At 44.3% G+C, this 16772-nt stretch overlaps 1 protein-coding gene across 1 annotated transcript in view; it reads left to right on the top strand.

Annotated features, from left to right (window-relative positions):
• Positions 1-16772, top strand: part of CUBN (cubilin) — a 243190-nt gene that overhangs the window by 86458 nt on the left and 139960 nt on the right. The window contains exon 28 of the mRNA XM_090049811.1: positions 1847-2006. Coding sequence (XP_089905937.1) covers positions 1847-2006 — 160 coding nt within the window. The remainder of the gene's footprint in view (positions 1-1846; positions 2007-16772) is intronic.

Genomic DNA, 16772 nt, shown 5'->3' with positions numbered 1-16772 from the left:
AGGCTTGTGGCTAAGGGTGACCACCATTTTTGTTTCAGGAGAACTTCTGTGCAGAATTTAACCTTGCTATTCCTACAGAATGCCTGTAGCTTCTGGAAACTACAGCATGCTTTTGTGTATAAAGGCATCAACTTTGAGTAGATTTCTGGTCCCTCATACCTCCAGATAGAGCTAAATCAATTTAAAAAAATTCTAATGGTTCCACAAGACCTACATCTTGAACAGCAGCAGCTGAGATTTAATGAAATATTGCCAGTCTACAATTATGTGTTTGCAGTAAATGGCAGTCTGCATGGTTGATCAATATTTTCCATCTTACCATGTGTGAGTGTGCAGAGTAGGACAGCTCCACCTGATGGAGTGAGGGGTATTCAGAGAAGAGCTTTTGAAATTAGAACAAGTTAAATAACCTTGGCTAGCTCCAAAAAATCATCCATCTAGCTCTTTGCAATCTTCAGAGGGAGAATTTTATAGTGGGGAGGATCAGAACAGAGAGCAGTTTCTGACAAAATTCTGAAAGAGTACATGCCGAAGGCTCAGCAATGAAGATGTTCAGGCACAGTTTCTTATGCCAATTATTTTCTGGTTTATGTTAGAAAGATATGTTCTGTGAGTCAGAAGATCAGATGAATACCAAACCAAGGCAATGTGATAAAGAAGCACGAGGGAGTTTATTCAAACACTGAGAACCATAGCAACAAATACAGAAGTAATAACGAAAAATGTAATGTGACAGCACTTAAGGCCAGAAACTAAGCACAATTGGGTCAAGATATGTCACATTCTCATTGTTATCAGGTTTTTATCAAATGCCTTTTCCTCAAATGTGTGATATCATGAGTGCAACCTATGAAGAAAGATGGCACTGTGTTTTCAAAGCCCTCTACGGTATTTGGGTCAACATTTTGCAAACCTCAGTGTCTGCAGTAAGACTAAGGCACCAAAAAGAGGGATACGTTTTTAAAAAGGTGTGAGTATCCAGCAACTTCCAGCAAAATATTTGGGTGCTTGCTTAAATAGCCAGTTAGGAACCTAACTTTAAATTCTATGTTTTAAAACCCATAAGCCAAGTATATTTTTGGTGAGAGAATAATGTAGCAATTTGTGTTAGTGAGTTTAATCCTTTTGGGTAGGACTAGGAAGTATTTCACCACTGCTTCTGTATGCTCCCCTGCTCCTGGCAAAAATACCAAAATGCCCAGTGCAACCTGGAGATTTGAATATACAGCATTGCTTACACAGAGCATTCAGAACTCATAAGGTGAAAAAGATAATGAATCTGGAGTTACCTGCTGGTATCTGAGTCTTGAGGGCACTTGCTTTCATGTGTTCAGGTTTTTCCGCATTACCAGAAGGGATAGGAGCATACTGTCTTCCAAAGGAAAGCTGAAATTTATGAAATCACTTGACTGTAGAAGCAGGGCCATGAACCCTGCTCCCTTCCATGACAAAATATCATGTGATTTAAGTTAAAATTACAAGAGTTGGCAACACTTGAGTTTGTTTTAGGTTTCCTAGTCAAATAGGTCTTCAGTAGAGTCTGGGCTGTTCATCATATCTTACAATTTCATTGCATTAATATCTGCCATTTCCCTTTCTTCCTGGCAACCTCCAAAGACACTGATTATTCCTATGACAAAAGACAGCCATTATATTTAAAGACCTGTCACTGAATTCAATTTGGGCCAACATTTCCCTCAACTCTAGCTGTGCTTCATTTAGTGCACTTTGCTATTTTAAGGTGGCTGTTGTGCTGTGTCTGTGTCTTTTCTTTAGAAGCCTATTCCAGTTTCGCAGATTGAGGAAGCTGCTTTTTTTCCACTGTTTTTTTGTTTGTTTTTTGCAGCTCTATGATGGACCCAGCACCCAGTCCAACTTGATAAACACTTTTTGTGGAAATACCATTCCCCTTGTAGGGAGCACCACAGGAACCAGTCTTCATGTGGAGTTTTACTCTGATGGAATCACCTCTAAAAGTGGGTTCCAGATGCTGTGGTATATCAATGGTAAGCTACTCAGAATCTCTCTCACTTATAGTATATGATTTCTTCTTTTCTACAGTATGCTACTTCCAGCTTTCTTCATCTAGATTTAGTATATTGTGTGTGTATACACACTAACAGACTGACTTGCATCCCCATTAGCATATTTCTTACTGAAAAAAGGCCATGAACTCAGTGTGCAATATAACAGAAGGACCTCTCACCCCTGAGCAGTACATTTGGAACAAAGGTGAGGTGCGTATGCAGGGCCCTGTGGGTGAATTTGTGAAGCTTCTCATGTGATGTACTTGCTCTCTGAAGAGAAAACATAATGCTTCATTGATAGGGTGGCCACTGGTCTTGTTTTATACTGGACTGCCCTGTGTTTTAGCCCTTTGTCCTCTGTCCATTCCTAAATGAGGACTGGACTGCAAAAAGTTCTGTTCTATCAGTTTGTTGGTGAAATGCATGTCAGTTATTTGTCCTGGCAATTCTATTGTCTGTGCCCAGAGGTAGAGAGCTACGCAGCCAGGAGTAGCAGAATTTGGAGCCAGCCAGGGAGGGAGGGAGGTGGAGGATCCCAGAGGTTGGTCTTTCTGTGCCTATGCAAGGAGCCTTGGCTGCAGCGCACATTCGGGCACAGTGAGAGCCTAGGCATTGTTTCATACCTGAGCTCCCTGACTCTGGGCTGGGCAAGTGCAGCTGGGCCCAGACCCTGGGGGCAGCTGAGGTGCCAGGGCTGGGCAGTTAGTCTGCACACACCTCCCCACCAGGCTGCCTCAGCACAAGATAACAGCTTCGAGAGCTGGCAGGTGCAACACTGCATTTGTAGCCGCTAGAATGCCAGTGGGACTGGGAGGAGGCTTTTGTCACCGTCTTTGGACCAACCAAGCAGCCTGGTGAGTCCTTGGGGAATGAATCCATTATTTTTCCTCCAGGACAGGCAAACCTGTCTGTCTCCTGAGTAAGGAGGGGTAGGTCCCACTGGGCAGCTGGCTGCATTGCCACAGGCATCCAATGCCCGTTGACTCCGCTCAGCCCAGTTCTGACCAGAATGGTGCCAGAGCAGATTCCCAGATGCCTAGTGTCTGTGCTGAATGCTGATGTGGGGAGGTGAGGTCCCTCTGCAGTGTATACCCCTGGCTCTCAAGCGTAGAGCTGGGCTGGAGTGAGAGCAGATCCCGGTAGGGGGAGGGGGTGCTCGAGTCTCACACCTGCTATGCCACGTTCTCTTGAGGCTGGCCTGTCTGGAGAGAATGGCAGAGCTGTGGGATATGTGAAACTGCGATGCAGGGGAGCAAGTCCTGCTGGCTGAGCTGGAGAGGCTCACAAATTTGCTGTTGATTCTACCACTTGCCCTCACTCATTTCACAGGGTGCCACATGTTCATTTGTGTGGAATTCATGGACCCAATATAGCACTCTTTTTGTAGTGGCCCCACCCCTCACTGCTGATTGGCCAAGGAGATGGTGGCCCTGCCCCTCACCACTGATTGACCAAGGGGATATTCCTGTATTCTGAGGAGGTATTCTTTAAACAGGGGTCCAGGCTTAAACATTCAAGCCTCAATTAGTCCTCAGTTTCAAACGCATACAGGTTCAGAGTTACTGATCTGGATATTTAGTCCAGACCTCTGTAGTTTTCTTTGCTGGTATCTGCTTCATTTCACAAGTAATAAATTCACTTCCAATCTCCCTTTTCTGTATGAAATAACATGTGTTCAGGGTGCTTTTTCCTTGTGGCCTGCCTATAGCAGAGACTGCCACACTGTTAATTAAATAAGCATGTGTGCATGCCGGTTAGTAAAAAAATCTCCCAGGGACTGTGTTGGTGCAAGGTTCTTGCTGCTTCAGAAATGAGGCAACTTCATTGCTCTGCCTATTTAGCTGCAATATTGCACTACAAGACTGAGTGTTACACCACATCCCATCAAAGAGGATTCGACCTTGAAAATAATTAAATAGCCACAGTTGCCCTGTCTGTCTAATCAGTTCACACTGTTCAGCTTTGGCTGCATTGTAAAGCAGCTGAAATCTGCTGGGGAGGCCCCAGTCTGGGTTGCTGAGGTGTATGCCTTGCTCCTTATTGTTTGAATAGGAGTTCCTCTGCACAGCCACAGACTGCAGTCATTTGTTGGCTCCCAGAGGGCTGTATTTGACTAGACAGTTGGGTTTAGAATTCAGAGGAGGTCAAGGAGAGTTTTTGGGAAAAGACTGACATATGTGAAAGGAGTGAGATCTTTGGCTAGAGCCCAGCAGGGGAAGTGCTCCAGCACAACGGTATGTTGTTGTGACTGTGGGATGATGTCATCCTTGGGCTACACAAAGGAAGAAAAACTGGAGCCTTTTATGTACAGAGACAGATGACATCAGCCTCCCTACAGTAGCCATGGTTTTAGTTTAACTTTCTTTTCTAAAGCTCTGAAAGCTTGCAAAAATCTGCGTGGTGGCTAAGCCTCTCTTTCTCTCTTCTCCCCTCCCCCTTGCTTCCTGAACTCACCAAACTCACTGTTAGCCCTCCATCCCACATTCCTCTCCCATTGTACATTCACTTCTGTGTCAACAAGCGCCTCCTGGCAGTTCCTGTGCTCCAGACTTAAGCCATCTCAGCCCGCTCATACTGGAATAAGTTCCTTTTACACAGATTCCAGCTTCCTTCCTTCTTTCTTTTGCAACCTATTACCCTTGTTCTTACTTTCCTGTGTTATCACAATATCTAGTTTTCCCATTTAACCACCTTGCTTAATAGTGTGGGGGTGAACAACTGTGCTCTGCTGAATCAAATCAGATCTGCTTGAACATTCAGAACTCTAGGCCACGTTGCCTTTCCCCTTTCTCACTGGGTGACAAAGGGACTGGAATCTGGTCCTGGCTGAGAATCTTCTATGCATGGGGACAGTACAGATGGCTCCATTTTCAGCTTCTTCCTTAGCCTCTACTCCAGCATTCTTCCAAAGGTGGCTTTTGTCAGGAACCATGGGTGCTTGTCACACCAGGCTCCATGCTGTAGGAAAACTTAGCATGTGAAAATGTTTGCTTCTTGCCTTAAAATTTAGAATCATAATCAATGTATTGTAATTTCTTACAGTGCCTCTGAATATTGAGTCTTCAATGAAATACTAACTTTTGAGTGATTAGTAGTATGTAACTTTTTTCCTGCCTACTTCACACTGATTTTGCATAGGGCCTTCCTTTTGCTAAAGCTGGCTCTGTGTATTTCAGAAGTGGGAAAGGGTATAGACTAATTACTTTGGGAGGGATGGGGGACTGCAGCAGCATTCATTTTGAACCATATCTCTAACCTAGACCCCAGATCTCTAGATAGAAAAGGCTGTGAGCCCACGTGTCTCTCTTGTGGTGCCTCACCTAAAAAGACTGTATACTGTTGACAGATAGCAGATTTTTTTTTTTTTTTTAGCCCAAGGGGTAGATGACTGTGTTTTGGAGATTAAGGTCTTGTGATCTGTTCCCCAGGATATCACTGTGTGTATTTGTGGATGGACATGGTGTACAGTCTCTATGGCTAGGTACAGACATTCAAAAAGCTCAGGGCAGAATCGATCTAAGTTACACAGTTTTCTGTAAGCAGAATAGTTCAGATCACAGAACATGCAGTCGCCTTAGTGGGAGGAGGCAAATCTTAAACCGGCTTCCACCATTTTTAAACCAGTGTGCTGAACAGTGCACTGAATTTCTTTTCTGTTATGGGTATAGCCTGGTTTCCGATCATACCAATAATAGTGTAATGTCTGTACCTGGCCACAGTGTGTGGTGTGTGTACCAGGGTGATGAGAAGAATATGTCTAGATTTGCATCCAGGCACTTTTGGAGCTCCACAAGAAAACACCCCTCAAGCTTCCTTCATCAACATCTTTTTTTGAAGCTATGGAAAGGCCGTAAAACCCCTGTTGAGGCCTAACACACCGAGCTACTTCTGTCACAGCAGGGCACATACCTGAAATATTTTTGACTGTCAGAGGAAAACCCAGCAATCTTGGGTCTTTATGATATGCAAAACTAGTACCAATTTAACTATACTGATTTAGTTAAATTAGTGCCTGCCTCTTCTGTGGCTGCTCTTATTTCAGCTTATACATACCTTATAACAGTTTAGCTTGAGTAGTAAATGGTAGCACATTTACCATTTGGTATAAATCAAACCAGTATACCATTCTTAAACTGAAATAGGAATATCCAGCTATGGGAATTTCATTGATTTCACAAAGTCAGGCCTCAAACCAATTTAATTAAATCAGCACAATTTTCTTCTGTTAGCAAAGTCTGAGAATATTTAAGGGATTTGTTTCACAAGAACAAAGCCTGACTGCAAACTGTATGCTCCAGTCTCACATGTCTCGGGGGGGGGGGACTTATACAGGAAAAATTCAATTTTAGTCTAATGCACCTTTAAGAACCAGCGAGCACTTGGTAATGCTCTGGGCATTGTAGGGCTGGTAGGATGATTGAATTACTTATCTGTAAAAAAAGAGGTGGAGGTCAAAGGTCTCAGTGCAAAATTACACCAGTGACAACTGTCACACTCTGAGAAGACATGTGTTTCCTCTACCCCACCTATATCATTAAGCAATGAACAGAAGAGAGTCAGCTGCTCTTAAAGCTGCATCCCTGTATTTCCTTAAAAGAATGAGTCATTAGATGGCATTAGATGGCATGGCTTTGAATAAACCTAGCACATAAATTAAATTTTATCCCCACAGCACAGGCAGACTTCACATCTGTTACACATTTCAGTTCTCAGTGGCATATGTATTGCATTCCCCTTTAAAAATAAGCACTGCATACCACTGGGAACAGAATGATATGCCCCTCTGCCTCTCCAGACTCTTCTTTTTGCTGGATTTCTCAGGGAGGGCTGATTGATGGAAAGGCTGTAAACAGGCACATTTAGTTCACAGCTCTTAGTCTCCATTATTCTGTTTTCACATTTTTCCCCAGAAGGTAAAAACTGCTAAAAAGTAAATAATTGTTAAATATTGGATTTCTAGGTTTCAAAAAGTTTGTTAGCCCCGCAACAAAGCATAGCAGAAACAGACTGAGTCGGGATGCACCAATCATTCCCTGCACATGAAAGTTTGGCCCCCTGGGGTTTTATATTCTAGTACAGGAGTGCTCAACCGCTAGCCCATGGGCTTTGTCATGTAGCCCATAGGACTCCCCAGATGTCTGGAAATATAGCAGCAGGGTAGTAGTGGCAGCATTAGTTGAGACTCCCCTGCTGCAAAATGTTTGAGGTTGTGGGAAGCCTTATGGGCCAAAAAGGTGGCCCTATACATTATATCACACCAGTGTGTGGTTAGATCTGGGTGCATGGGATCAGCCCCATGGACCGACCCTACTCACCAATCCCATGTGGGATCCAACCCTCAGACTAACCAGCCCTCAGACTTATTCAACCCACAGAGTTAGAAATGTGGGTGCCACTTGTCTAGCACAGTGGTTCTTAACTTTTTAAGACTCTCAAGGTTCCCCTGGTTAGACTCAAGGAGCCTTAGGAATATGCCAGCTCTTAGCTTTCAGTCTTTTTGATGACAGAAAAATAATAGAGCAATTTTTCTTTTGCAAAGAACACAGAGAGATTACAAAAGGTCAAAATATTTTTGATGCTATGTGCACCTGCTGAGCTTCGTGGAGCCTCTCCCAGGCAGACCTTGAACAAGAGCCCTGAGCCTGCTACAGAGTATGTTCCAGCTTCCTGGGTGTTTACTTGTCTCCTTCCCAGGGAATACCCCGACAACTCACCTGCCATGCCTTTGATGTTGGGTTCAGTCATGAGTGACTGGTGCCTCCTGAGGGGGCACCCGCAGAAGCCTCCAAGAGCGGCAGCCCTGTCAGGGGGGGCACCAGCCTTACCGACAGCATCAGTGTCAGCCATCAGGAGCGGCACTGGTCCCTTTGGCGGGGGCATGTGCACCCCCATGGATCCCCTTATTAATCACCTATGAGTTCAGTAGTGGGGTTCCCCTTGGTGAAGGGAGGATGCACTGGGAGGTGTTACTGGTGAATGCTCCAGGGGCTCCACCTCCCCCAAACCCCTGCAGTGCACCAGCGTGTTGGGATAGTCAGACATTGGTCAGTCCGAACTTTTCTTGGGTGCTGCAATCAAAGCATCCCTGATCTCACAACCTTGACCTTGGAGGTCCGGCATCACAATGATTTGGACAGCTGCCTCTTTCCTGTTGGCCATGCTACAGCTCATCTACCATGGACCTGGCATCAGTTCAGTACCCCCACCCTGATGGGGCTTTTTGGGTACAGGGTCAACCCTGTGATGTTGGGTGTCCTTGAGGGGCCCCAAGGTGCTCAGCCCCCAACGTTAATCCTCTGGCCTTTTGACTGGCCTATGGGGCCTCAAAAGGAATAAAAAGAATGGTGAACAACTTAAACTTCAGGGAGGGCCTGGGGCCTTCTCCCTACTCTCGCGTCATGTGTTGAAAGGTGCTAGTTGTCCCTTTATGTGATCCCAGGTCCTAGCTCACTCTCTGGGCCTTGTGCTCAGTAATTCTATAATGGGAAATGCATCCCCTGCTGGGTCCTTTCCTGGGCTTCCCCCTTGGAACCAGGAGTGTTCCTGACTGGCCCGAGAGGAGGACTCATAACCTCCTCTCTGCTGCATTACCCCTGCCTTTTCCCTGCTTCCAGCTTTTAACACCCCAGGTGGCATCTCCTGATGATGTCTTCCTCCCATGCTACTTCCAGCCATATAGAAAAGCGGCCCCACCATGGCCCCAAAAACAGGACAGGGGTTTCTCCCCCTCTCTTTTCATCCCCCTGGGACACAACCCCCACTTAAGATGCCTTGGGGTGCTTCTGTTAGCTCTCCAGGTTTCCTACTTGTCTGTGTCCAGATCATCTTGACTTCGTTTTGCACTCTTGATGGCCAGGTTTCACTCCTGCACCTGGATACGAAATCCGCTACGGTATTAGTTTTTCCAGATCAGTGTATTATCTGAAATTTGAAAGGTTGCAGGGCCCATCTTGTTATTCTGGCATTGTCTGTTTTGGCCCTGCTTAACACAACTGGAGTGGGATGTGATCAGTGACTAATTTAAATTCAAAGAATTCATAGATTTAATTTTCATAGACATTAGGGCTGGAAGGGACCTTGGAAGACCATTCAGTCCAGCCCCCTGCCCAAAGGGCAGGAAGTCAGCTGGGGTCATAGGATGCAAGATAAGCATCCAATTTACTCTTGAAGGTGTTTAATGTAGGTGCTTGAACCACCTCCAATGGCAGGCTGTTCCAGACCTTGGGGGCTTGGACAGTAAAGAAATTCTTCCTTATGTCCAGCCTGAAATGGTCTTGCAATAGTTTATAACCATTTGACCTCATCATCCCTTGGGGCGCTCTGGTGAACAAACATTCCCCCAGATACTGGTGGTCACCCCTGATAAACTTATAGGTGGCCACCAGATCACCCCGAGCCTATGCTTTTCCAGGCTAAAGAGTCCCATGGCTCTCAGTCTGTCGTCATAAGGTCTGTTTTCCTGACCTCTGATCATGCACATGGCTCTCCTCTGGACTCTCTCAAGTTTCTCCACATCCTTTTTTAATTGTGGAGCAGTACTCCAGCTGTGGCCTCACTAAGGCTGAGTACAAGGGGAGAATGACGTCCTGGGATTTGCTTGAGAAGCATCTATGGATGCAAGCCAGCATTTTGCTCACTTTACTAGCCGCAGCATCACATTGCAGGCTCATGGTCATCTTGTGGTCAATGATGACCCCCAAGTCTCTTTCTCCCATAGTGCTAGCCAGGATGCTACAGGATGCTATAGCTTTTTCTTCCCAAGATGGAGAACCTTGCATTCTTCAGTGTTAAACACCATCAGGTTCTCGTCCGCCCATTTGCTGAGCCTGTCCAGGTCAGCCTGGATCGCCTGTCTGTCTTCAGGTGTGGAAGCTTTGCCCAGGAGTTTGGTTTCATCAGCGAACTTGGCCAGTCTGTTTCCGAATCCAATGTCCACATCATTAATGAAGATGTTGAACAATATGGGTCCAAAGACAGAGCCTTGGGGGACCCCACTTGTCACAGGGCACCATGATGATTGACTTCCATCAATTACTACCCTCTGGGTCCAACCACGGAGCCAATTTCCCAGCCAGCGGATCATGGTGGACCCAAGGCCACAATTGGCCAGTTTCGCCAAGAGGTGATCACGGGATACCAGATCGAAGGCTTTTTTTGAAGTCAAGATATATGACATTAATCTCTTCTCCCTTGTCCAGGTGATAGGTCACCTGGTCATAGAAGGAAATGAGATTGGTCAGGCAAGAGCTATCTGCAACAAACCCGTGCTGGCTATCCCTTAGGATGTTGGCATTAGCCAGTCCATTAAGGATGGCCTCTTTAATAAACTTTTCTAAGATCTTCCCTGGGATAGAAGTCATGTTGATGGGCTATAGTTAGCCGGATCCACTTTCCTCCCTTTCTTGCAGATCAGCACCACATTGGCCTTCTTCCAGTCTTTGGGCACTACACCAGAGCGCCAGGAGTTTTCAAAGATCTGTGCCAGAGGCTGAGGTATGATACTCGCCAGCTCCTTGAGCACCCTGGGGTGTAGATTTTTTGGGCCAGCTGGCTTGAAGGTATCCAGCCTCTCAAGGTGTTCCTTCACAAGGTCAGCATTAATGGAGGGCAGGGGATCTCCCTCACCTGGACCTCCTTGTCCCGTGGTGGACATGAGTGTCCCATGGAACTGATGAAAGAGTGACACAAAGTACCCATTTAATAGGTTGGCCTTTTCCTGGGCATCAGTTGTCAGTTGCCCCATCTGGTTCAGCAGGGGTCCAATGTTGTCCTTGCTTTTCCTCTGGCTCCCCACATATCTGATAAAGGACTTTTTATTGTCCTTCATGCTCAAAGCTAGTTGGAGTTCAGTTGCAGCCTTGGCTTTCCTGGTTTGCTCCCTGCAGGACTAAACCAGTGCAGAATAATCCTCCTTGGAAGTGAATCCCATCCTCAATCCCTCCTGTACAGGGTATAGCCATCTATACCCATGGTCCAGTCATTGGTGGAGTCCCACCAGGTCTCCATTATCCTTATGACGTCATAATTATTTGCATTAAGCAGGAAAACGAGTTCCTCCTGCTTATTCCCCAAGTTTCTGGCATTTGTGTACAGGCAGGCAAGTGTCCCCATGGGGGCTCTTGCCTTGCTCAAAGATTGTGCCAGGGCTGGGGCAGGGGTGGGCTCCCTTAAGTGCCTTGGCCTGCTGGCGTTGCAAGGGTTGCTCAGCAGGCCAGCAGTGACGGTAATCCTCCCGTTCCCCAGCGGGCTTAGAGTAAAGCCTGGTGGAGCAGGTCAGCCAGTCTGGCTGAGAAGAGCCTCCTCCCCTTAGGTAATGATGAAAGTTTTCTACAGCCCACCAGATCTCCAGACACTCTCACTTTATTGTGGCATGCCAGGTCTCCACTAGGAGTAGGTTACAACTTGTGTGTGCCACTGCTCTTTCTATGCCTGTATCCTCTTGTGTTAGCACTGCCCCATTGCCTTTTCAGACGCGTCTGACTGTAAAACAAAAGGTTTGTGAAAATAGGGCGTATGGATCAATACATCATCACACAGAGTGTTCTTTAGTAGTTCAAAGTTACACGTAATCTCCATGTTCCACTATAGGCCCCAACCTCCTGCCCTTTAGTGCCTCTGTTAGAGGGGCCACCAATTCTGAGAAGTGGGGTGCGAATCAGCGGTAGAAGTTTGTCAGCCTTAGGAAGGACTGAAGCTGTAGACTGTTTTGGAGTTTTGCAAATTTCTGAATGGCCTCTACTTCATTGGCTAACAGTATGATGGTGCCACTTCATTGGCTAACAGTCTGATGGTCCGACCAAGAATCCCAGGTCTCCCTCCTAGTGAGCACACACTTGGCCATCATCCTGGCTTTCCTTAGTTCAGACAGTACAGCCTGCAATGCCTGCTGCTGCTGTTCCCACGTCTGTGTGAAAATGACAATGTCACTGATGTAGGCAGAGGTGTAGTAGGTGTTGGGGGGCTAGGAGCTTGTTCATTAGGCACTGAAATGTGGCGATGGCCCCATGGAGCCTGAACAGCATCCGTAGGAACTTGTAGAGGTCCCATGGGGTTCTGAAGGCAGTCTTTGTGCAGTCCTTATGGGCCACAGGTATTTGACAATACCCCTTGGCTAGGTTGGAGGTAGTGATATAGTGGGCATTCCTGATGCTTTCCACCAACTTAGCCATGTGGGGCATTGGGAAGGCATCAAAGACCACCAGCTCATTCAGATGATGATAATCTATGCACAGCCAGAGTGTCCCATTGGGTTTTGGAACCAGGACCAGTGGGCTCTGTCATGGGCTCCTTGATGGCCTTATTATCCCTTGCTCCTGCATCTTCTTGATCTCCTTTTGGATGTCTCTGAGGAGGTGATGGGGAACTGGGAACCTCCTCTCCCACACTGTTGCTCCTGCGGGGGTGTTTATTGCGTGATGGACCCCTCAGACTCATCCCGGCTCATCCCATCTCTCACCTCCACCTTTTGGCAGGCTGACAGCTCTTTGTCTATCTTCCGCCCTAGCTTTGGGTCCCACTTCTGTGGGACAGTGCAGCCCAAGGTCCTTCTGCTCACCCTCTGTGAAGGTGACCCATCCTTTGGCTCATGCCATTCTCTCAGTAAGTTTATGTGATACATCTGCTTTTCCCGCCCGTGTCCTGGTTGGTGTACTTCGTAGTCCATGAATTATTTTGAATGCGCCCTGTCACAGCATCAACAGTTTTCTCAATGAGGACCAGCACTTTCTGGCCTTCCTTAAATTCACTTTCTTTAGTGCATGTATCATACCTTTCTTTTTGGCATTGCTGTGCCTCCTCAAGGTTGTCCCAGGATAGGCAATGGGCCATTTGCAGCCTCTGGTGGAACTCCTGACGGCATGTGCCTCTGGTCCCCGCATCATCCCTTATCTGCTCCCACTCTTCTCTCAGGGCCTGGAGGAGCCCCTGGGGGTGGTGAACCAACACGAACTTGAACAGGGAGTACTTTGATGAGTCCTGTGGGGTGTCCCAGATTGTGAATAGTGTAAGGGGAAGGAGTAAGTCCCACTTGTGTGGGTCTTTCTGTATGCAGCACCACAGCACCTGCTTTATAGTGCCATTAAGACATTCTATGAGGCAATTTTTTGAGGATGATAAATAGATGTTTTCAGATTTTTTATCTCCAGCATCTGGCACATGGCCCATTGCACTCCAACATAAAATTCCTCCCCTCGTCCATAAGGATCACTTTGGGTATCCCCACCCTCAAGATCTACTTTATAAGCTCTTTGGCAATCCTCGGTGCTGTCACGGCCCGTAGGGGGATCGCCTCTGGGTATTTGGTAGCATAGTCAATGAGCACTAGGATGTACTGGTGGCCCACTCTGCTTCTCAGGAGGAGTCCCACTGCATCCATTGCAACTGTAGAGAAGGGCATGTCAATGATGGGTAGAGGTTGCAGCGAGGCCCATGCTGGTCAATCCTCTCTAGTCTTCCGGCACTCAGGGCTGCTGAGAACACCAAGGGAAACAAGGTTTGAAATCTCAAAGTGGCCAGCAAGCTTTCTTGTCCTATTTCTGCAGGACCAAACATGAGACAGCTGGGGCCTCATTTTTCAAGACCAAATACTTCAAAGCCAAAAGAAAGATTAATGAAGTGCTGTTTGTATGGAAGTTTGGAAATACAAGATCAGTTTCTATATAAATGCAAAGGCCATGATTTTCTATATTAAGGGCCTAATGTTAGAAAACTCAGTCTACATTTGAGACCTAAGAAAATGTCTGCAGCTGTTGTGGGCACTGTGAATACTCAGGATCTTTGAAAATCAGACCTTTTATTTAAATAACTAAAACTTGGTTTAACTATAAAAAAGCTTGGTTTCAATGGTAGCTGGGCTTCACTCAGTGGCTCTATCTACATGAGACACTTAGTCATTTAGTACTTGTATAAACTAGTTGTGCCTACAAACAGCTGTTTCATGATGCTGACTGGGCAGTAGCTCATGACTACTGTGCAGTAGCTTCATGTCACACTTCCTGCCATGCAACACTACTGTGCAGTAGTCACAGGCTACTGCGCAATCAGCATCTCATGTAGACATGGCCAGTGTCAAGCTCACTAATATTTGCTTGGAGCAATGTGGATGAAAATAACCAGAATTGAGGAGATGGGTAGAATAATAGTGTTTACAAAGATACAGGACATGATTAAATGATTGGAATAGAAAAATGGTCCACTCATATAATCCTCACTCTCACAAATAAATCTTCAGCATGAGTCATCCAATTATTTTCAATAGAACTTCTCCTGTGAATAAAACCAACTTGTTTGAGTAAAGACTTCAGAAGCAAATCTAAGTTATTCTGTGTGTAACACTGTAAGTTCGCATTTGTACTGAAAGAAAAATGATCATATATGGTGTTTCTTATAATTGGTACACTTTGGGCATGTCTACATGTGACACTACATCATAGTGATGTGATACGGTGATGTAGCATCCATGGGTGTCTACCCCTGACCAGCAGCTACTTCACCGTAGTAGTGCGCTCCCCCCATTATAGGATGCCACTACAGCAAAGTAGCTGTTAAAAATAACTATGTGCTGTGCATACGACATAGTACGGGCAGTTACTGTGCCATGATTTAAATACTTGAAAAAGGAAGTACTAAAGCACAGCACTCTAACAAAATTACCGTAGGACAACGTGTAGATGTACCCTTTACTGATCATATATGTTGCTCCTTATAACTGGGACACTTTTGAAACTAACTGAAATTTCATGTAGTATACAATAATCAAAACAAACCTAATGCCATTTTTTCCCTGCCCTCTGAAATGTACAAATAAATAGAGCTGAAAATCTTGCAATGAATATAGTTTTTTATATAATACTACTTGTAGTTGTTGTATTTGAATTCTTCTTTTGTTAATGGATGCCATTTGCTAATTAACCACATGCAAAAATATGCAAGGATCCTGGATGTTTATAAACATTATCATTTGCACAGTCTTCAGTGATTACTAAAATTTCAGCCAAGGGAAAGAAAGGCCACCAAATATAAGTTTCTTGAACTTTCTGTTTGTTGTTTGGTGTCCTAGCAACTAAATGGATAGTAGGTAGCTGCTGTATGTATTTTCCCAGGGAACTCCAAGACCTTTAAGCTGCTAAAAGAAAACCCACTTTTTCATGGTTTTAAATACATGGAAGAAGTTTCCAAAAAATGACTACAAGGAGAGTTGACCATAATGAGTACAAACTGTACTCAACTCAGCCTCAAGAATTTTTTTCCATAGTGCAGCTGTCTTTGTGTAGCCATCCAAACATTAGAAGCCCAAATATTTCTGTGTCGTAGAAGACTTTAAGCTGGATACTGAGTCCTCTGAAAAACACTTTTAAACTTGAGTGAAAGCTAAAGGCACTTGGCACTTTACAGGAACTGTCCCTTAAATTTTTGTTTACTGTTAAAGACCAAAACCTTCTCTCAGTGGTAGTAAAGGGCAAAAATTCCCATTTATTTCAATAAAAGTGAAATCATATTCCCTGTTTTATAGACAGATATAAGCACTGTGAGCTTTGTGCTGATTTAATGGGGAAGTTTGGTACCAGCCAGAGACTGAAAGTTATTAAATTAGCAGAGATAGTTTCATCATCACTTATCCTATTTCATCGTCTCATCTAGTTCTCTTGGGCTAGTCCTATTCTAAGTTGCAACACAAATAAAAGTGATATTTATAGATTACCAAATATTGATAATTTACACAAGTCAGGTAGTAAAGGAACAGAATGCTGCCATGTCATTTATACATATGATCCAATCAGTGTAAACTGTGAACTGATCAAGTATATAATTCAAAATTCATTTTTAATAAATATTCAAGATAAAATATTACTCTAGAATTACTCTAGTGGTAAAAGATCAACACTCCAGTGGCCTTGGAACTGAAATACAAATGAGCTGAAAATATGACTGTACTGAAATGTGCTTTGAAGTTTGAGCAAATATTTCTGCATTTTTTTTCTCTCAGTTCTAGAGAAGGGCCAGTACTGAAAATAAAGCTTTTACAGCTATTCAAAATATATAATGAATTTGATAGCACTGTCTCTGAGTTCTTTTTGTTCTGACTTTCCACAGGGATTCTAGTAAATGAGTCTGCAGGAAGGAATATTTGTCCTAAGAGCTAAATTCAAATATAATATTTTCAAAAAGGTAAATTTGAAAAATATTCAAACTAGAAACTGATTATAAATTCACCTGTTGTAGGAACAGAAACACAGATTGTCAATTGTATATCAAAGTGTCTCATGTCAAATATTGAATATTTTCAAAATGCTGCTTGTAAAAAAAAAAAAACAAAAAAAAAAACCCACACAAGAAAAACTCCTCAAAAATCCAAGAATTATTTTTAGATGTTCTATTTTAGGTTATTTTATACCTTTATTTCAGATATTTTGCAGTATATTTTTAGATACTCAATAAATGCACAAAATGAACACATTTTAAGAAATTCTTTATCTATTCACAGGCAATTAACAGAGTGGCAAAATCAGTTGACTAAATTATTTATTACTAATTATTCACCCAGCTTTAATATTGATCAGCTTTTTACCACAGCATATATAAAGAATACATTCTTAAAAGCTTGCCTCTGGATGATGTGCAACTGGAAGAAAAAAACAGTGCATAATTAAGACTTGATGTTTGCATTGATATAGTTTGGCTGTCTCAGTATTGATACAAGTTCAGAGAAAATAAAACCCATGCCTGAAAGAATGCTAGAGTGAGTAA

This window comes from Crocodylus siamensis, chromosome 5 (genome assembly GCF_052110815.1).
Source record: "Crocodylus siamensis isolate JL-2025a chromosome 5, ASM5211081v1, whole genome shotgun sequence".
NCBI classification, from domain to species: domain Eukaryota; kingdom Metazoa; phylum Chordata; order Crocodylia; family Crocodylidae; genus Crocodylus; species Crocodylus siamensis.
Note: the sequence above shows the minus strand (reverse complement) of the source record. Positions and strands in the feature narration are given on the sequence as shown.